Source organism: Hyla sarda, chromosome 2 (assembly GCF_029499605.1).
Source record: "Hyla sarda isolate aHylSar1 chromosome 2, aHylSar1.hap1, whole genome shotgun sequence".
Lineage (NCBI taxonomy): Eukaryota > Metazoa > Chordata > Amphibia > Anura > Hylidae > Hyla > Hyla sarda.
Window position 1 is genome coordinate 325967822 of NC_079190.1, and position 23059 is coordinate 325990880.

Genomic DNA, 23059 nt, shown 5'->3' on the forward strand with positions numbered 1-23059 from the left:
CCCCTCAAAGAAAGTAACAAGGGGTATAGTGAGCCTTAATACCTCACAAGTGTTTGACAAATGTCCGCTAAATTTGGACGTGAAAATGAAAAATGTAATTTTTTTTTCCACTAAGATGCTGGTGTTACCCCAAATTTTTCATTTTCAAAAGGGATAATACGAGGAAAAAGCCTCACAAAATTTGTAACCCCATATGTGGATGTAAAGTGCTCTGCGGGCGCACTACAACGCTCAGAAGAGAGGAAGCGCCATTGAGCTTTTGGAGAGAGAATTTGGTTGGAATGAAAGTCGGGGGCCATGTGTGTTTACAAAGCCCCCCGTGGTGCCAGAACAGTGGACCCCCCCCCCCCCACATGTGATCCCATTTTGGAAACATGTCACATGTGGGAGGGGGGGGTCCACTGTTCTGGCACTATGGGGGCTTTGGAAAAATACATGGCCTTCAATTTCGGACACATTCTCTCTCCAAAAGCTCAATAACGCTCCTTCTCTTCTGACCATTGTAGTTTGCCCGCAGAGCACTTTACATCCACATATGGGGTTTCCCACACTCAGAAGAAATGGGGCTACAAATTTTGGGGGGCTTTTCTCCTATTCTCCCTTGTGAAATAAAAAAATGTACGGTAAAACCAGCATTTTACTGGAAAAAATTTTTTTTTCATTTTCACATCCAACTTTAACAAAAATGTGTCAAACACCTGTGGGGTGTTAAGGCTCATTATGCCTGCAGAGCATTTTACACCCACATATGGGGTATTTCCCTACTGTGGAGAAATTGTGTTACAAATTTTGGGGGTTTTGCTTTTACCACTTGTGAAAATTAAAAGTATAGGGCAACACCAGCATGTTAGTGTAAACAATTTAAAATGTTTACACCAACATGATGGTGTAGACCCCAACTTTACCTTTTCATAAGGGGTAAAAGGAGAAAAAGCCCCCCCAAAATTTGTAACACAATTTCTCCCGAGTACAGAAATACCCCATATGTGGCCCTAAACTGTTTCCTTGAAATATGACAGGGCTTCAAAGCGAGAGAGAACCATGCGCATTTAAGGCCTATTTTGGGGATTTGCATCCGCCACCAAAATACCCTACAGCACTGTTTCCCAAACAGGGTGCTTCCAGCTGTTGCAAAACTCCCAGCATGCCTTGACAGTCAGTGGCTGTCTGGCAATACTGTGAGTTGTTGTTTTTCAACAGCTGGAGGCTCCGTTTTGGAAACAGTGCCGTACAGGACTTTGTATTTTATTTTTTTTTGGTGGGGGACGGGACTGTATAAGGGTATGTGTATATGTAGTGTTTTACTTTTTATATTGTGTAGTGTAGTGTTTTTAGGGTACATTCACACGGGCAGGGGTTTACAGTGAGTTTCTTGCTGGGAGTTTGAAAAAATTTGCCGCAGCTCAAACTTGCCGAAGAAAACTCCCTGTAAACCCCCGCCTGTGTGAATGTACCCTGTACATTCCCAGCATGCACTAGCAAACCATACCTGCTGGGAGTTGTAGTTATGCAACAGCGGGAGGCACATTGGTTGCACAACATAGAGTTTGTTACTTAACTCAGTGTTTCGCAACCAATGTGCCTCCAGCTGTTGCAAAACTAGAACTCCCAGCATGCACAAAATACCAAAGGGCATGCTGGGAGTTGTAGTTGAAACTCAAGCTGTTGCAAAACTACAACTCCCAGCATGCCCTTTGGCTGTGCATGCTGAGAGTTGTTGCTAAGCAACAGCAGGAGGTGAACAGGCCTCACCTCCTGCTGTATCCTGCTGCTGGGACCGCCGCCGCCACTGCCACCGGGTCCAGGGAGAGGTAAGAGACTCCCGCCGCCCAGATCACCGCCCAGCAGGGCAGTGATTGGTCGGTCGTCCGAGACAGCACCATTCACCCTTACCCATGCCACCTCACTCCTGCTGGGTAAGGGTGAATGGGGCTGTCTCGGACAGCCCCATTCACCCTTTTTTTCCGGGTCCCCAGAGACCCAATTGACCCGGAATCGCTGCAAATATTTTTTTCTCATTATGTCTCTCATAGTTGAGGTATACCTATGATGAAAATTACAGGCCTCTCTCATCTTTTTAAGTGGAAGAACTTGCACAATTGGTGGCTGACTAAATACTTTTTTGCCCCACTGTATATAAAATCAGGGCTGTGGAGTCGGAGTCAGAGTCGGACAAAATTTTGGGTACCTGGAGTCGGAGTCGGCAAACAATGCACCGACTCCGACTAAATTTAGATTGGAATAAAAAAAAAAAAAAGCAAGTTTAAATGTCCCAATTCACAAAAAGTTATAATTAATGAATTCTCTACTATAAGAATAAAGATCAATGCATGCAGTGCCTCATGTAACCGCAAAACGAACACGTTAAGTGACCGTGAAGAAGCATTCTTTTCATGTGCTTTACTATTTGGCACACAACGCACAATTAGGAGTAGCAATACTTATACTTTCCATAGTTACAGGGAACCCATGGGTAACCTAGCCTCTCACTGATAAGGGATTAAGGAAATATGTTTTTTGCAGGACTAGAGACACTTGCATAAGTGAAGGGAATGGAGGGTCAATAGTTCAAGACTGAAGCTGTAAACCATTGGAAAAACTGCTGCCATTCAGCTAAGGCTATAAAAACGTGTAAACTCGATTGTTAGCTTAAAGGGGTACTCCGCCCCTAGACATCACGAGGGGCGGAGCCATGATGTAGCGATGCTCCGGCCCCTGTATCGCCCATCATTACGCACAGAGCGAACTCGCTCCCGGGACGTGAGTCATCAGGGAGCAGACAGAAAACAACAGCTCAACTTCAGAAGCTAATAACTATTGGAAGGATTAAGATTTTATAATAGAAGTAATTTACAAATCTGTTTAACTTTCCGGAGCCAGTTGATATATAAAACAACGTTTTGGCCTGGAATACCCCTTTAAATTGGGGGAAAATAAAGACTAAAAAATGTATGACAAAGGTAACTTAGCATGGGGAGTCAACCCCTGATAGGCTATGGTGGTTGTTAAATAACACCAATGTATGTTACATTTTCATTCAATTTGTCACCAAAATACAGCCAAATACTGAAGCATTTTCTTTTTTCTCATCCATTTCTATTTTCCAAGTGTAATTTTTTTATTTCACTTTTTTGTACATTATTATCTTGCCTGAGCTGTGTTTTACAGCATTTAGAGATATGCTTTACAGCAGGAACCATGGGCATAGAACAGACCTAATAGACCAGTGGTCTTCAACCTGCGGACCTCCAGATGTTGCAAAACTACAACTCCCAGCATGCCCGGACAGCCAGCGGCTGTCCGGGCATGCTGGGAGTTGTAGTTTTGCAACATCTGGAGGTCCGCAGATTGAAGACCACTGCAATAGACTGTCCCAGACCCTATTTTCCAGAATGGAAATCTTTTCTGAGCATTCTCTGTGACCTGTGCATAGGTCATTCTGCATGGAGGGGGTTAGCATTGAATCACTGTTATCTATATACTGGTGTCACCTTTCAGTGTAGTCTGGGATAATAGGGAGGGCGATGCCGGGAAGTAATCTGTACAGAACAGGAAGTGTCGGTTAGATGTCAGAATGAAAACGGAAAGATTTCAAGATTACTCTATAATATTAAAATGGAAAATTGCAAAAATAAAGAAATAAAAATCACTAAAAAATTCTTTAAAAAAATATGATGTAAACATTAGGTCACTTTCTGATGACACATTCCCTTTAAAGCACTAGGACTAAATTAGCTCTGAAAAAACAGACAAAAAGGCTGAGCGCCCACTCAATGCCCCTCGCTCCCCGGTACAGGCGCCGTGGATTATTTCACCGGAATTCTGCTAAGGCTGCATTCACATCTCGTTTTTGCAATACGGTTGCCGTATCCGGTTTCATTGAAAAAAAAAACGTATCGAACCGTATTGCAAACCGTATATATAGACATTTCATTGTAAACCGTATGCCTACCGTAGCATCAGGTGGTGTACGTTTTGCATCATTTACATGTTTATACAGTATTTAATGGTACATCACGGTTTTGTGTCCCGGTCAAAAACCGTATCAAACCTGTATACGGTTATTTTAAACTGGAGTTCTACGGTAACCGAATTGAACCATATGTGCGTACGGTTACACCCGGTTTGCACAATACTGTTTTTCACTTTTTTTTGGGGGGGGGGGAAATTCAATAAAAAAAGAACTTTATTTAAAATGTTGACAAACAAAACCGTATCTGTTTTTTTTTCAAGGAAAACGTATGCAAACATACATCCGTTTTCAAACCGTATACGGTATAAAAACGTGAGGAGGCATATACGGTTGCATACGGTTTGGAGACATAAGTTTTTTCTACAGAAATGGGATAGGGGACCCGTATTGCAAAAACGACAGAATTTGACACAAGTGTTTCGCACGCACATTTTAGCCCTACATAGAGGAAGAGGTAAAAATCCATATTGGAAATCCAGGAGAGAAACCAACATGCTGTGGATTTAAGAACCTGCACCCCGGGTCACATGTCTGGGACTGTAGTGCGCCACATTTTGGCGATGTGTGCATTTACAGGAAGCGCGGTTTTGTCGGTATGGCTCAAGGCAGATTCCCATGGGGCCTATATCTCCTTCAGGGAAGTAGCGTCTTGGAACCGGTCAGGCGATCCATCTCAGAGGGAGGGGTGTTGTGTGTGGGGGGGCCCCATTAAGGGGTAGCCACTTACCCACAAGGGGCCAGGTCTCATCTACTAAGGCGGAGCTACCATAGCAGCCAATCACATTCCAGCTTTTATCATCCTTTACAAATAAAAGCAGAGACTGGATTGCCCCCCGCCCTGATATACACAGCCAAGTGTGCCAACCAGATAAGTGAGGGGTCTCCAAATGGAAGACCTCCAGATGTTGCAAAACTACAACTCCCAGCATGCCCGAACAGCCAAAGGCTGTTCGGGCATGCTGGGAGTTGTAGTTTTGCAACATCTGGAGGTTTACAGTTTGGAGACCACTGTGATAGCTATACAGTATCAGTGGATGTATCCCAGTAGATATGATACAGGGCATTGTATGTTAGGCACATGCCGAGGGGGAGCTCAGCAGCCAGGGCCTGGCAACACACAGCTGTATGTATGGTACACAACAAGATGGCTGCACTCCATCCCAGAGATGTACACACACAGTGGGCCCCTTCCCCATGTATACACCCATAGCAGCAGCCCCCTCTCACCGCGATCACGTTGACAAAGGTGGTCTTCCCGGAGTACTGCAGCCCCACCAGGGTGAGCTCCATCTCCTCTTTCCAGAACAGAGCCTTGAACCAGTCCAGCAGCTTGTTAAATAGGGCCAACATGTCTGTATCTGTGCCCGCTACCGGCCCGAGGCGTCCTCTCTCAGTGCCGCCGCTGCGGACGGGGGTGCACGAGGCTCAGCTGGCAGTGATGGGCACGGAGGGCACAGCCGGCGGTGCTGGTCCAGTGCTCGGAGCCCAGGCTGTAGTATGGAGCGCTGGTCATGGATGGGTGGGGCGAGGAGCGGTACCCATCACTGCCCCTCCTCCTGCCTCATCACAGACAAAGGAGGATGAGAGAGACATGGCGCCGCCCCTCTGTGCTGGAGGAACACGGGACCGGGCCGCCTCCATAGGGACCTGCCAGCACCTTGTGCCAGTGTCCGCAGCTGAAGAGGTGGCAGAAATCCTTGGCATAGCTTTACGACTCTATATGGCTTCTGCCGCAGTTCTTGAGGCCTATAGCCCTATCATAACCATTGGCTTAAGGCCGTATTCACACCACGAACCATTGGCCGTATTCACACCACGATTTATGCATCAAGTCGCATTTATACGTTTCTGTGCTTGAAAATCGTATAGAAATGTACATATGGACGTAGCCATTGACAAATTGTATCCAACACATAGGCCCAGATTTATCAAACTGTGGGAGAGAAACTGGAGAGATTTTCCCACAGCAGCCAATCACAGCTCAGCTTTCACTTTACCAGAGATCATTAGCTGAGCTGTGATTGGCTGCTGTGGGAAAATCCCTCCAGTTTTTCTCTCACAGTTTGATAAATCTGGGCCATTGGGCCTCATTTACTAAGAGTTTTGGGTTTTTCATAGTGTGAAATCTTGTTTCAGACTTGCAGGATTCCACCATATTTACTATGGGGATCACAGATTTACAAGTCGGGAAAATGTTCTGACCAGCTTTTTCTAGGTGGAGATTTCCAGCCATTTATTTACAGGATTTTCTGTGAATTCAATAGTAAATATGTTGGGTTGTGAAACCACGCCCCTTTTGGACCAGCCACGCCTCTGCGACAGACCATGCCCCTTTTTGGCATTTTCCAGTGCAATGTCGGGTTTGGGTGCATTCACACCACGTTTTGTACATACGGATGCCGGATCCGGCGGGGGGAGGGGCAAACCGGGCGCTCCCATACCCCGGCCGGATCAGCCCGTAACTCCATTTACTTTAACCTGTTGGGGACGAAGGGCGCATGCATACGCCCTTGCGTCCTGGTACTTAAGGACGAAGGGCGTATCCATACGCCCGTGGGAATTTCGGTCCCCGCCGGGCGGGGAACTGGGTAACTGCTGATATCTATCAGCAGACACCCCGTGCAAACCCCCCCCATTTCGGCAATCAGCGCAAATCGCAAGTGAATACACACTTGCGATTTGCGCCGATTCTGGGTCTTTACGGGTCTATGGTGACCTGGTGACCCGGAATATAAGGGGGATCGCGGGTGTCTAAGACACCCACGATCCCCCTGAAGCGATAGGAGTGAGGTGGCACGGGTGCCACCCCTCCTATCCCTGCTATTGGTGGTCTAGACACAACCACCAATAGCAGATCGGGGGCGGGGGGGTTTACTTTTGTTTTCCCTGTCCTGCCCACCCACAATAGGCGGGCCAGAACGGGGAAAGCAAAGAGGAGCGGCGCCGAAGATCACTTACCCGTCCGGAGGCAGCGGGGCGATCGGCGGGCGTCGACGGAGATCTGTGGGCGGCGTGCGGCAGAAGAGGACGGCTCCCTGGATGCGACAAAAGCCGGTGAGTTGCTTAGCAACATCTAGAGGGCTACAGTCTGAGACCACTATAGTGGTCTCTAGACTGTAGCCCTCCAGATGTTGCAAAACTGTAACTCCCAGCATGCCCAGACAGCTGTTTGCTGTGTGGGCATGCTGGAATTTGTAGTTTTGCAACAGCTGGAGGTCTGCAGTTTAGAGGCCACTGCACAGTGATCTCTATACTGCCCTCTAGATCTTGCAAAACTACAACTCCTAGCATGCCCACACAGCTGTTTGCTGTCTGGGCATGCTGGGAGTTGTAGTTTTGCAACATCTGGAGGTCCACAGTTTGGAGATCACTGTTCAGTGGTCTCTAAATTGTAGCACTCCAGATGTTGCAAAACTACAAATTCCAGCATGCCCACACAGCATACAGCTGTCTCGGCATGCTGGGAGTTGTAGTTGTGTACCTCCAGCTGTTGCATAACTACATCTCCCAGCATGCCCTTCTGTGATCAGTACACGCTGGGAATTGTAGTTTTGCAACAGCTGGAGGCACACTGGTTGGAAAATACTGAGTTAGGTAACAACCTAACTGAAGGTTTTCCAACCAGTGTGCCTCCAGCTGTTGCAAAACTACAACTCCCAGCATGTACTGACAGACCGTGCATGCTGGGAGTTGTAGTTTTGCAACATCTGGAGGTCCACAGTTTGGAGATCACTGTTCAGTGGTCTCTAAATTGTAGCATTCCAGATGTTGCAAAACTACAAATTCCAGCATGCCCACACAGCAAACAGCTGTCTCGGCATGCTGGGAGTTGTAGTTGCGTACCTCCAGCTGTTGCATAACTACATCTCTCAGCATGCCCTTCTGTGATCAGTACATGCTGGGAATTGTAGTTTTGCAACAGCTGGAGGCAAACTGGTTGGAAAATACTGAGTTAGGTAACAGAACCTAACTGAAGGTTTTCCAACCAGTGTGCCTCCAGCTGTTGCAAAACTACAACTCCCAGCATGTATTCACAGACCGTGCATGCTGGGAGTTGTAGTTTTGCAACAGCTGGAGGCACACTGGTTGGAAAATACTGAGGTAACAGAACCTAACTGAAGGTTTTCCAACCAGTGTGCCTCCAGCTGTTGCAAAACTACAACTCCCAGCATGTACTGACAGACCGTGCATGCTGGGAGTTGTAGTTTTGCAACAGCTGGAGGCACACTGGTTGGAAAATACTGAGTTAGGTAACAGAACCTAACTGAAGGTTTTCCAACCAGTGTGCCTCCAGCTGTTGCAAAACTACAACTCCCAGCATGCACGGTTTGGAGATCACTGTTCAGTGGTCTCTAAATTGTAGCACTCCAGATGTTGCAAAACTACAAATTCCAGCATGCCCACACAGCATACAGCTGTCTCAGCATGCTGGGAGTTGTAGTTGTGTACCTCCAGCTGTTGCATAACTACATCTCCCAGCATGCCCTTCTGTGGTCAGTACATGCTGGGAGTTGTAGTTTTGAAACAGCTGGGGGTTTGCCCCCCATGTGAACGTACAGGGTACATTCACACGGACGGGTTTACAGTAAGTTTCCTGCTTCAAGTATGAGGTGCGGCAAATTTTTTGCCGCAGCGCAAATTCCTAGCGGGAAACTCACCGTAACCCACCAGTGTGAATGTACCCTAAAAACACTACACTACAATAACACATAATAAAGGGTAAAACACTACATATACACCCCCTTACACTGTTCCCCCCCCCCCCCCCCCCCAATAAAAATGAAGAACGTATTGTACGGCAGTGTTTCCAAAACGGAGCCTCCAGCTGTTGCAAAACAACAACTCCCAGCATTTCCGGACAGCCACTGACTGTCCAGGCATGCTGGGAGTTTAGCAACAGCTGGAGGCACCCTGTTTGGGAATCACTGGCGTAGACTACCCCTATGTCCACCCCTATGCAATCCCTAATTTAGTCCTCAAATGCTCATGGCACTCTCTCACTTCAGAGCCCTGTCGTATTTCAAGGAAACAGTTTAGTGCCATATATCGGGTATTTCCGTACTGAGGGAGATATTGCACTACAAATTTTGGGGGCTTTTTCTCCTTTTACCCCTTATGAAAAGGAAAAGTTGGGGTCTACACCAGCCTGTTAGTTAAAAAAAAAAATTTTTTTACACTAACATGCTGGTGTTGCCCTTTACTTTTTATTTTCACAAGAGGTAAAAGGAAAAAAAGACCCCCAAAATTTGTAACGCAATACCTCCTGAGTACGGAAATACCCCATATGTGGGTGTAAAATGCTCTGCGGGCGCACAACAAGGCTCAGGAGTGAGAGCGCACTATGTACATTTGAGGCCTAAATTGGTGATTTGCACAGGGGTGGCTGATTTTACAGCGGTTCTGACATAAACCCAAAAAAATAAATACTCACATGTGACCCCATTTTGGAAAATACACCCCTCACGGAATGTAATAAGGGGTACAGTGAGCATTTACGCCCCACAAGTGTCTGACAGATTTTTGGAACAGTGGTACGTGAAAATGAAAAATTATATTTTTTTGTTTGCTCAGCCCACTGTTCCAAAGATCTGTCAAACGCCAGTAGGGTGTAAATGCTCACTGTACCCCTAATTACATTCCGTGAGTGGTGTATTTTCCAAAATGGGGTCACATGTGGGGGGGTCCACTGTTCTGGCACCACGGGGGGCTTTGTAAATGCACATGGCCCCCGACTTCCATTCCAAACAAATTTATCTCTCTAAAAGCTCCTTCTCTTCTGAGCATTGTAGTTCGCTCGCAGTGCACTTGACGTCCAAACATGGGGTATTTCCATACTCAGAAGAAATGGGGGTTACAAATTTGGGGGGGCATTTACTCCTATTACCCCTTGTAAAAAAGTAAAATTTGGGGGAAAAAACTGCATTTTAGTGAAAACATTTTTTTTTCATTTACACATCCGACTTTAACAAAAAGTTGTCAAACACCTGTGGGGTGTTAAGGCTCCCCGTACCCCTTGTTACGTTCCTTGAGGGGTGTAGTTTCCATAATAGTGTGCGGGTTTTGCTGTCCTGGCACCATAGGGGCTTCTTAAATGGGACATGCCCCCCAAAAACCATTTCAGAAAAACTCACTCCTAAATCCCATTGTTGCTCCTTCGCTTCTGAGCCCTCTAGTGCACCCGCACTTGACATACACATGAGGTATTTTCTTACTCGAGAGAAATTGGGTTACAAATTTTGAGAGGATTTTTTTCCTTTTACCCCTTGTAAAAATTCAAAAACTGGGTCTACAAGAACATGCGAGTGTAAAAAATGAAGATTTAGAATTTTCTCCTTCACTTTGCTGCTATTCCTGTGAAACACCTAAAGGGTTAACACACTTACTGAATGTGATTTTGAATACTTTGAGGGGTGCAGTTTTTATAATGGGGTCATTTATGGGGTATTTCTAATATGAAGACCCTTCAAATCCACTTCAAACCTGGTCCCTGAAAAATTCCGATTTTGAAAATGTTGCGAAAAATTGGAAAATTGCTGCTGAACTTTTAAGCCCTCTGATGTCATCCAAAAGTAAAAACACGTCAACTTTATGATGCAAACATAAAGTAGACATATTGTATATGTGAATCAAAATATTATTTATTTGGAATATCCATATTCCTTATAAGCAGAGAGCTTCAAAGTTAGAAAAATGCAAAATTGTAAAATTTTTCATGAAATTTTTGAATTTTTCACCAAGAAATGATGTAAGTATCGACGAAAATTTACCACTACCATAAAGTAGAATATGTCATGAAAAAAACAATCTCGGAATCAAATTTATAAGTAAAAGCATCCCAGAGTTATTAATGCTTAAAGTGACAGTGGTCAGATTTGCAAAAAATGCTCCCGTCCTTAGGGTTATAATGGGCTCCGTCCCCAAGGGGTTAATTACCCGACTGGAGTCAAACGGTGACTCCGGTCAGATCATTTTTGACCCGTATGCGGTTTTGGACCGGACCTAAAACCGTAATAAACTACGGTTTTAGGTCCGGTCAGGAAACCGCATACGGGTCAAAACTGAGCCGACCGGAGTCACCGCTTGACTCTGGTTGGGTCATTAAAGTAAATGGAGTTACGGGCTGATCCGGCCGGGGTACGGAAGCGCCCGGTTTGCCCCTCCCCCCGCAGGATCCGGCACCCGTATGTACAAAACGTGGTGTGAATGCACTCTTTGTCAGATTTTCCTGGCACAGAAGTGTCACAGACACTCTGCGCCAAAATAACGTGACAAAAACTGGTGATTTCAGCTTAGTAAATGAGGCCATTGTGGTCTGTTTAACCCCTTAAGGACGCAGCCCACTTTGGCCTTAAGGACGCAGAAAATTTAATTTTTACGTTTTCATTTTTTCCTCCTCGCCTTCAAAAAAATCATAACTCTTTTATATTTTCATCCACAGACTAGTATGGCGCTTGTTTTTTGCACGACCAGTTGTCCGTTGTAATGCCATCACTCACTTTACCATAAAATGTATGGCGCGACCAAAAAAATACTATTTGTGTGGGGAAATTAAAAAGAAAACCGCAATTTTGCTAATTTTGGAAGGTTTCGTTTTCACGCCGTACAATTTATGGTAAAAATGACATGTTCTTTATTCTTTGGGTCAATACGATTAAAATGATACCTGTGATAACATACTTTTCTATTACTGTTGCACTTAAAAAAAATCACAAACTTTTTAACCAAATTAGTACGTTTAAGATCCCCCTATTTTGAAGACCTATAACTTTTTCATTTTTCCGTATAAGCGGCGGTATGGGGCTAATTTTTTGCGCCGTGATCTGTACTTTTTATTGATACCATATTTGCTTATATAAAACTTTTAATACATTTTTTATTCATTTTTTTGGGAATAAAATGTAATAAAAAAGCAGCTATTTTGGATTTTTTTTTTTACGTTCACGCCGTTCACCGTACGGTATCATTAACATTTTATTTTAATAGTTCAGATATTTATGCACGGGGCGATACCAAATATGTATATAAAAGATTTTTTTAACACTTTTTGGGGGTGAAATAGGGAAAATGGGGCAATTTACATTTTTATTGAGGGAGGGGGTTTTTCAAATTTTTTTTGCTTTTTTTTTTTACTTTTATTTTTACACTTTAATAGTCCCCATAGGGGACTATTTAAAGCAATCATTCGATTGCTAATCCTGTTCAGTGCTGTATAGGACACAGCACTGATAAGGGTTATCGGTCATCTTCTGCTCTGGTCTGCGGGAAAGCAGATCAGAGCAGAAGACTCCTGGAAGACAGCGGAGGCAGGTGAGGGGACCTCCGGCTGCCGTGCTGGATGATCGGATCGCCGCGGCATCGCTGCGGGCGATCCGATCATCCAATTAAGTGACCGCAATGCTGCAGATGCCGTGATCGGTATTGCGCTATTAACTGACAACCCACAGGGTAGCCAGGGGTAATCTCAACTATTAACCAAACCCTGGGCAAAAGCCCGGGGTGAAAACCCCCTGATTAATCAACCCCTAAAAACACTTTTATTTATTGTATCATATAAAATGTCCCCAAAAAGAATGTTTAAAATTGACACCGGCAGGTGGTGATAGTGGTGTTATGTTATATATTTTTTTGAGGCACTCCGTGCTCTCTCATATGATCTCTCGCAGCGGGCCTGCAGAATACCGCTGCTCAGCACCCCTGTCTTAGTGTCTTTTAAAATAAATCAACATGCCATCCCCTACATGTTTCACCATTAACACGGCTTCTTCAAGAGGTATGTTGTGGCATCTGAGGCTTTTGCCCAGGGTTTGGTTAATAGTGATCGGTATTGATCACGGTATCTGAGGGGTTAATGGCGGACATCCGCGGGATCGCGGATGTCCGCCATTACCGGCGAGTCCCTGGCTGCGATCAACCGCCAGGACCTGCCGCGCATGATCCGGGCATCGCTCCGATGCCCGCGGTTATGCTTAGGACGTAAATGTACGTCCTGGTGCGTTAAGTACCGCATCACCAGGACATACATTTACGTCCTTCGTCGTTAAGGGGTTAAGGTTTTTTCTACTATTTCTGTGGGATGTAAATTCATGGTTGACTACAAGATTTCGGCCTAATTCAAAAATGGATTTCAAATGTATCTGTTTTTTTTTTTAACATCATAAGGTTAGGGTCACACGTGCCTTATTTTTGCTGCATATTTTCTGCTTCATATTTTCCTACCCTTTGAAGTCAAGGGGTAGAAAAATACGCAGCAGATATTGCTACCCATTGACTTCAATGGGTAGGAAAATACACAGCAGCAAAATACTGTATGTGTAACCTTACCCTTAGGCTGCATTCACATCATGTTTGGAGCAAAAAGCAGCTAGATCCGACAGGGGAATTTGAAAACCACCTCCTGCCAGACCAAAGCCGCATTCCGTTCCTGTGGATAAGGGATACGTTTAGTTTAGCTGGAGTTCTCCTTTAAAGGAGTACTCGGTGGAAAACATCTTTTTAAAATCAACTGGTGCTAAAAAGTTAAACAGATTAGTAAATTACATCTATTAAAAATCTCAATCCTTCCAGTACTTATCAGCTGCTGTATGCTCCAGAGGAAGTTGAGTTGTTCTTTTCTGTCTGACCACAGTGCTCTCTGCTGACACATCTGCCCAAGTCAGGAACTGTCCAGAGCAGGAACAAATCCCTATAGCAAACCCCTCATGCTCTGAACAGTTACTGACATGGACAGAGGTGTCAGCAGAGAGCAATTTGGTCAGACAGAAGAGAACTATACAACTTCCTGTGGAGAATAAAACAGCTGATAAGTACTGGAAGATTTAAGATTTTTATATAGAAGTAATTTACAAATCTGCTTAACTTTTTGGCAACAGTTGATTAGAAAAAAATAGTTTTTTACTGGAGTATCGGTTTAACCCCTTAAGGACTCAGCCCATTTTGGCCTTAAGGACAATTTAATTTTTACGTTTTCATTTTTTCCTCCTCGCCTTCTAAAAATCATAACTCTTTTATATTTTCATCCACAGACTAGTATGAGGGCTTGTTTTTTGCGCGACCAGTTGTCCTTTGTAATGACATAACTCATTATATCATAAAATGTATGGCGCAACCATAAAACACTATTTTTGTGGGGAAATTAAAAAGAAAAACGCAATTTTGCTAATTTTGGAAGGTTTTGTTTTCACGCCGTACAATTTACGGTAAAAATGACGTGTGTTCTTTATTCTGAGGGTCAATACGATTAAAATGATACCCATTATTACGTACTTTTCTATTATTGTTGCGCTTAAAAAAAATCACAAACTTTTTAACCAAATTAGTACGTTTATAATCCCTTTATTTTGATGACCTCTAACTTTTTTATTTTTCCGTATAAGCAGCGGTACGAGGGCTCATTTTTTGCGCCATGATCTGTACTTTTTTTTGATACCACATTTGCATATAAAAAACTTTTAATACATTTTTTATAATTTTTTTTAAATAAAATGTATTAAAAAAAGTAGCAATTTTGGATTTTTTTTTTTTACATATTCACGCCGTTCACCGTACGGGATCATTAACATTTTATTTTAATAGATCGGACATTTACGCACGCGGCGATACCAAATATGTCTATAAAATTTATTTTTTACGCTTTTTGGGGGTAAAATAGGAAAAAACGGACGTTTAACTTTTTTATTGGGGGAGGGGATTTTTCCGGGAGCCGGACGGAGGAAGGTGAGGGGACCTCCGTGCGGCGTTCTGAATGATCGGATCCCCGCAGCAGCGCTGCGGGCGATCCGTTCATTCATTGAAATCGCGCACTGCCGCAGATGCCGGGATCTGTATTGATCCCGGCACCTGAGGGGTTAATGGCGGACGCCCGCGAGATCGCGGGTGTCGGTCATTGCCGGCGGATCCCTGGATGCGATCAGCAGCAGGGATCAGCCGCGCATGACACGGGCATCACTACGATGCCCACGGTTATGCACAGGACGTAAATGTACGTCCTGGTGCGTTAAGTACCACCGCACCAGGACGTACATTTACGTCCTGCGTCCTTAAGGGGTTAATCCCCTAACGACTTTGGATGTAAAAGTACGTCCTGGTGCGGTGGTACTTAGCGCACCAGGACGTACATTTACATCCTATACATAGGCGTGCGCAGACTATTGCATTAGGGTGTGCACCCTAAAGCACAAACTCATGCCGCACACGCGTGTGTGTGTTTATATAGATATATATATATATATATATATATATATATATACATATACACACACACACTCTTGCTTGCATGCACACATACATAAACAGACCTACACTCATATAAATATCAATACAAACAAAATGAAAAACTTTATTAAAACTTTTTTGGGGATTGGAGGCTCCATTATACATACACTGTACAGCAATCATACCTCCATTATACATACACTGTACAGCAATCATACCTCCATTATACATACACTGTACAGCAATCATACATCCATTATACATACACTGTACAGCAAGCATACATCCATTATACATACACTGTACAGCAATCATACATCCATTATACATACACTGTACAGCAATCATACATCCATTATACATACACTGTACAGCAATCATACCTCCATTATACATACACTGTACAGCAATCATACATTCAGTATACATACACTGTACAGCAATCATACATCCATTATACATACATTGTACAGCAACCATACATCCATTATACATACACTGTACAACAATCATACATTCAGTATACATACACTGTACAGCAATCATACATCCATTATACATACACTGTACAACAATCATACCACCATTATACATACACTGTACAGAAATCATACCACCATTATACATACACTGTACAGCAATCATACATCCATTATACATACACTGTACAGCAATCATACCTCCATTATACATACACTGTACAGCAATCATACCTCCATTATACATACACTGTACAGCAATCATACCTCCATTATACATACACTGTACAGCAATCATACATCCATTATACATACACTGTACAGCAAGCATACCACCATTATACATACACTGTACAGCAATCATACCTCCATTATACATACACTGTACAGTAATCATACATCCATTATACATACACTGTACAGCAATCATACATTCAGTATACATACACTGTACAGCAATCATACCTCCATTATACATACACTGTACAGCAATCATACCTACATTATACATACACTGTACAGCAATCATACCTCCATTATACATACACTGTACAGCAATCATACCTCCATTATACATACACTGTACAGCAATCATACCTCCATTATACAAACACTGTACAGCAATCATACCTCCATTATACATACACTGTACAGCAATCATACATCCATTATACATACACTGTACAGCAATCATACATCCATTATACATACACTGTGACTGTACAGCAATCATACATCCATTATACATACACTGTACAGCAATCATACATCCATTATACATACACTGACTGTACAGCAATCATACATCCATTATACATACACTGTGACTGTACAGCAATCATACATCCATTATACATACACTGTACAGCAAGCATACCTCCATTATACATACACTGACTGTACAGCAATCATACATCCATTATACATACACTGTACAGCAAGCATACCTCCATTATACATACTGTACAGCAATCATACATCCATTATACATACACTGTACAGCAATCATACATCCATTATACATACACTGTACAGCAATCATATATCCATTATACATACACTGTACAGCAAGCATACCTCCATTATACATACACTGACTGTACAGCAATCATACATCCATTATACATACACTGTACAGCAAGCATACCTCCATTATACATACACTGTGACTGTACAGCAATCATACATCCATTATACATACACTGTACAGCAATCATACATCCATTATACATACACTGACTGTACAGCAATCATACATCCATTATACATACACTGCGACTGTACAGCAATCATACATCCATTATACATACACTGTACAGCAAGCATACCTCCATTATACATACACTGTGACTGTACAGCAATCATACATCCATTATACATACACTGTACAGCAAGCATACCTCCATTATACATACACTGTGACTGTACAGCAATCATACATCCATTATACATACACTGTACAGCAAGCATACCTCCATTATACATACACTGTACAGCAATCATACATCCATTATACATACACTGTACAGCAATCATACATCCATTATACATACACTGTACAGCAATCATACATCCATTATACATACACTGTACAGCAATCATACATCCATTATACATACACTGTACAGCAATCATACCACCATTATACATACACTGTACAGCAATCATACCTCCATTATACATACACTGTACAGCAATCATACCTCCATTATACATACACTGTACAGCAAGCATACCTCCATTATACATACACTGTGACTGTACAGCAATCATACATCCAATCCATTAATAATGGATTGGATGTATGATTGTTGTACAGTCACAGACACAGTGTATGTATAATGGATGTATGATTGCTGTACAGTGTATGTATAATGGCGGTATGATTGCTGTACAGTGTATGTATAATGGATGTATGATTGCTGTACAGTGTATGCATAATGGATGTATGATTGTTGTACAGTGTATGTATAATGGATGTATGATTGCTGTACAGTGTAAGTATAATGGATGTATGATTGTTGTACAGTGTATGTATAATGGATGTATGATTGCTGTACAGTGTAAGTATAATGGATGTATGATTGCTGTACAGTGTATGTATAATGGTGGTATTATTGCTGTACAGTGTATGTATAATGGTGGTATGATTGCTGTACAGTGTATGTATAATGGATGTATGATTGCTGTACAGTGTATGTATAATGGATGTATTATTGCTGTACAGTGTAAGTATAATGGCGGTATGCTTGCTGTACAGTGTATGTATAATGGATGTATGATTGCTGTACAGTGTATGTATAATGGATGTATGATTGCTGTACAGTGTATGTATAATGGATGTATGATTGCTGTACAGTGTATGTATAATGGAGGTATGCTTGCTGTACAGTGTATGTATAATGGACAGGGCCGTCTTTAATTTTGATTGGACCCTGGGCAAGCAATTTTTTTTGGGCCCCCCCGGTCCCCCACCCCCATCCCACACACACTCGGGATCAGTACAGGATCAGTAATGTAATGTATGTACACAGTGACCTCACCAGCAGAATAGTGAGTACAGCTCTGCAGTATAATACAGGATATAACTCAGGATCAGTACAGGATAAGTAATGTAATGTATGTACACAGTGACTCCACCAGCAGAATAGTGAGTACAGCTCTGGTGTATAATACAGGATATAACTCAGGATCAGTACAGGATAAGTAATGTGATGTATGTACACAGTGACCCCACCAGCAGAATAGTGAGTACAGCTCTGGAGTATAATACAGGATATAACTCAGGATCAGTACAGGATAAGTAATGTAATGTATGTACACAGTGACCTCACCAGTAGAATAGTGAGTACAGCTCTGGGGTATAATACAGGATATAACTCAGGATCAGTACAGGATAAGTAATGTAATGTATGTACATAGTGACCTCACCAGCAGAATAGTGAGTACAGCTCTTTAGAATAATACAGGATATAACTCAGGATCAGTACAGGATACGTACGGGGGAGGGGATTATCAGATTATGCAAGTGAGGGGAGGATAATAATGATTATAATCCTCCCCTCACATATATGTAACATCTCCCCCTCACATGTATAATCTGATAACCCCCTCCTCACATTGATAATCCCCTCACATATAATATCATAATCAGATTATATGTGAATGGATAATCAATGTGAGGAGGGGATTATCAGATTATACATGTGAGGGGGAGATGTTACATATATGTAATGTTACATATATTATTATCCTCCCCTCACATGCATAATTTCCTCCCTTCTTACATTATATAATAGCCCCCCCACACTATATAATAACCCCCCCCTCACATTATATAATAAATCCCTCCCACATTATATAATCCCCCCTCACATTATATAATGAATCCCCCTCACATTATATAATAAATCCCCCCTCACATTATATAATGAATCCCCCCTCACATTATATAATGAATCCCCCCCTCACATTATATAATGAATCCCCCCCTCACATTATATAATGAATCCCCCCCTCACATTATATAATGAATCCCCCCTCACATTATATAATAAATCCCCCCTCACATTATATAATAAATCCCCCCTCACATTATATAATAAATCCCCCCTCACATTATATAATAAATCCCCCCTCACATTATATAATAAATCCCCCCTCACATTATATAATAAATCCCCCCTCACATTATATAATAAATCCCCCCTCACATTATATAATGAATCCCCCCTCACATTATATAATAAATCCCCCCTCGCATTATATAATAAATCCCCCCTCGCATTATATAATGAATCCCCCCTCGCATTATATAATAAATCCCCCTCACATTATATAATAAATCCCCCCTCACATTATATAATGAATCCCCCCTCACATTATATAATAAATCCCCCCTCACATTATATAATAAATCCCCCCACATTATATAATAACCCCCCCCACATTATATAATAAATCCCCCCCACCCCCCACACTATATAATGAATCCCCCCTCACATTATATAATGAATCCCCCCTCACATTATATAATAAATCCCCCCTCACATTATATAATGAATCCCCCCTCACATTATATAATGAATCCCCCCTCACATTATATAATGAATCCCCCCTCACATTATATAATAAATCCCCCCTCACATTATATAATAAATCCCCCCTCACATTATATAATAAATCCCCCCTCGCATTATATAATGAATCCCCCTCGCATTATATAATGAATCCCCCCTCGCATTATATAATGAATCCCCCCTCACATTATATAATGAATCCCCCCTCACATTATATAATGAATCCCCCCTCACATTATATAATGAATCCCCCCTCACATTATATAATGAATCCCCCCTCACATTATATAATAAATCCCCCCTCACATTATATAATGAATCCCCCCTCACATTATATAATGAATCCCCCCTCACATTATATAATGAATCCCCCCCCCACATTATATAATAAATCCCCCCTCACATTATATAATAAATCCCCCCTTACATTATATAATAAATCCCCCCCACACTATATAATGAATCCCCCCTCACATTATATAATGAATCCCCCCCTCACATTATATAATGAATCCCCCCTCACATTATATAATGAATCCCCCCTCACATTATATAATAAATCCCCCCTCACATTATATAATAAATCCCCCCCACACTATGTAATGAATCCCCCCTCACATTATATAATAAATCCCCCCTCACATTATATAATGAATCCCCCCTCACATTATATAATAAATCCCCCCTCACATTATATAATGAATCCCCCCTCACATTATATAATGAATCCCCCCCTCACATTATATAATGAATCCCCCCTCACATTATATAATAAATCCCCCCTCACATTATATAATAAATCCCCCCCACACTATATAATAAATCCCCCCTCACATTATATAATAAATCCCCCCCACACTATATAATAAACCTCCCCACCCCCCACCCTATATAATAACCCCCCCCCCACATTATATAATAACCCCCCCCCCACATTATATAATAACCCCCCCCCCCACATTATATAATAAATCCACCCTACCCCCCCCCCACATTATATAATAAATCCACCCTACCCCCCCCCCCCCCACACACACTATATAATAAATACCCCCCCACACACACACACACACATTATACATACTCACATATCCGAAGGTGGGTCCCCTGCTGCGGCCTGGATCCTGGAAGCGGCCGTGTGGGGACTGAGAGGAGCGGGAGACTCTCTCTGCTCCGCTCCTCTCTATGATGCCGCCCGTGACGTTGCACCACACGTCACGTCACGTGACCATCTCCCAGACAGCCATTGCGGTACTGGCAGCCTGGGAATGAGTGACGGCGGCGGCGAACATAAAAAGGTAGCGTGCGGCGCAATACCCGCCCCCCCGCCCCCTCCTACTAACATTTTGGCCGGGCCCCTGACGCCTGGCCCGCAGGCCTTTATCAGCTTTATGGGGCAAAAGGGGAGAGCTGCTTTTGGGCCCCCAGGAATTACAGGGCCCGGGGCAGCTGCCCCTTTTGCTCCACGGCCGCGGTGATTAGGGTGTGCCTGGGCACACCCGGCACACCCTGTGCGCACGCCTATGATCCTATACATGACGCGGACGTAAATGTCGCATCATTCATGTCATGTCCCGGCTGCTGTCAGCAGCCAGGGACCCACTGGTAATGGCGGACATCAGCGATCGCGCTTATGTTCGCCATTAACCCCTCAGATGATGTGATCAATACAGATCACGGCAGTGTGGCACTTTGAATGGGTGATCGGATCGCCCGCGGCGCTGCAGCGGGTATCCAATCACCCTCACCTGCCTCCATCCATCTCCTGGGGTCTTCTGCTCTGATCTGCAATCGAGCAGACCAGAAAAGTAGATAGCCCTAGTAGATAGCACTGAACAGTATTAGCAATCAAGTGATTGCTATAAATAGTCCCCTATGGGGACTATATAAGTGTAATAAAAGTAGGGGGGAAAAAAGTAAAAATAAGTTAACATTTTTTTTTTTTTAATAAGCCCCTCCCCAATAAAAATTAAAATTCCTCCTTTTCCCTTTTTACAAAAAAAGTGTAAAAAAAAAAAATGAATGAACATATCTGGTATAGCCGCGTGCGTAAATGTACAAACTATCAAAATATAATGTTAATGATCCCGTACGGCGAATGGCGTAAATGTGAAATAAAAAAAAGGTCAGAAATTGCTGCAATTTGGTTACATCACATGTCAGAAAAATGTAATAAAAAGTGATCAAAAAGTCACATGTAAGCAAAAATGGTACCAGTAAAAACTACAGATCATGGAGGAAAAAGATATGCCTTCAAACAGCCCTGTATACGAAAAAATGAAAAAGCTATAGGGGTCATAACTGGGCGACCTAAAAAATACGAATTTTGTTTAAAAAAGTTTGAGATTTTTAAATTGGTACAATAATAGTAAAGTGTGTTAACATCTACCTTTTACATTTACATTTTAATCATAATGACAAACAGAATATAAAAAACGTTATTTTTACCGTAAAGTGCACAGCGTAAAAACAAAAGTAGCAAAATTGCGGTTTTCTTTTTAATTTTCCCACAAAATAAATTATTTTTGTTGCGCCGTACATTTTATGGTAAAATAAAAGGTGTCATTCCAAAGTACAATTGGTCACGCAAAAAATAAGCCCTCATATGGGTCTGTGGATGGAAAAGTTATGGATTTTAGAAGGTGAGGAGGAAAAAACAAAAATTCAAAAATGAAGCTGGCTCCGTCCTTAAAGGGGTACTCCAGTGGAAAACTTTTTTTCTTTAAATCAACTGGTGCCAGAAAGTTAAACAGATTTGTAAATTACTTCTATTAAAAAAACTCAATCCTTCCAGTACGTATTAGCTGCTGAATACTACAGAAGAAATTATTTTCTTTTTGGAACACAGAGCTCTCTGCTGACATCTCTGTCCATTTTAACCCCTTAAGGACGCAGGACGTAAATGTACGTCCTGGTGAGGTGGTACTTAACGCACCAGGACGTACATTTACGTCCTAAGCATAACCGCGGGCATCGGAGCGATGCCCGTGTCATGCGCGGCTGATCCCGGCTGCTGATCGCAGCCAGGGACCCGCCGGCAATGGCCGACGCCCGCGATCTCGCGGGCGTCTGCCATTAACCCCTCAGGTGCCGGGATCAATACAGATCCCGGCATCTGCGGCAGTTCGCGATTAAAATGAACGATCGGATCGCCCGCAGCGCTGCTGCGGGGATCCGATCATTCATAACGCCGCACGGAGGTCCCCTCACCTTCCTCCGTGCGGCTCCCGGCGTCTCCTGCTCTGGTCTGAGATCGAGCAGACCAGAGCAGGAGATGACCGATAATACTGATCTGTTCTATGTCCTATACATAGAAC

General features: G+C 42.9%; 1 protein-coding gene across 2 annotated transcripts in view; it reads right to left on the reverse strand.

The window, feature by feature from the left end:
* The window catches only part of LOC130356410 (ADP-ribosylation factor-like protein 8A), a 71310-nt gene that overhangs the window by 23975 nt on the left and 24276 nt on the right, over nt 1-23059 (reverse strand). Inside the window, exon 1 of one of the 2 annotated variants that reach the window (XM_056557937.1) lies at nt 5201-5708. The exons of the other annotated variant lie outside the window; for it this stretch is intronic. Coding sequence (XP_056413912.1) covers nt 5201-5323 — 123 coding nt within the window. The 5' untranslated portion in view covers nt 5324-5708. Of the gene's footprint in view, nt 1-5200; nt 5709-23059 lie in introns of those variants that run through there. 2 annotated transcript variants of the gene reach the window in all.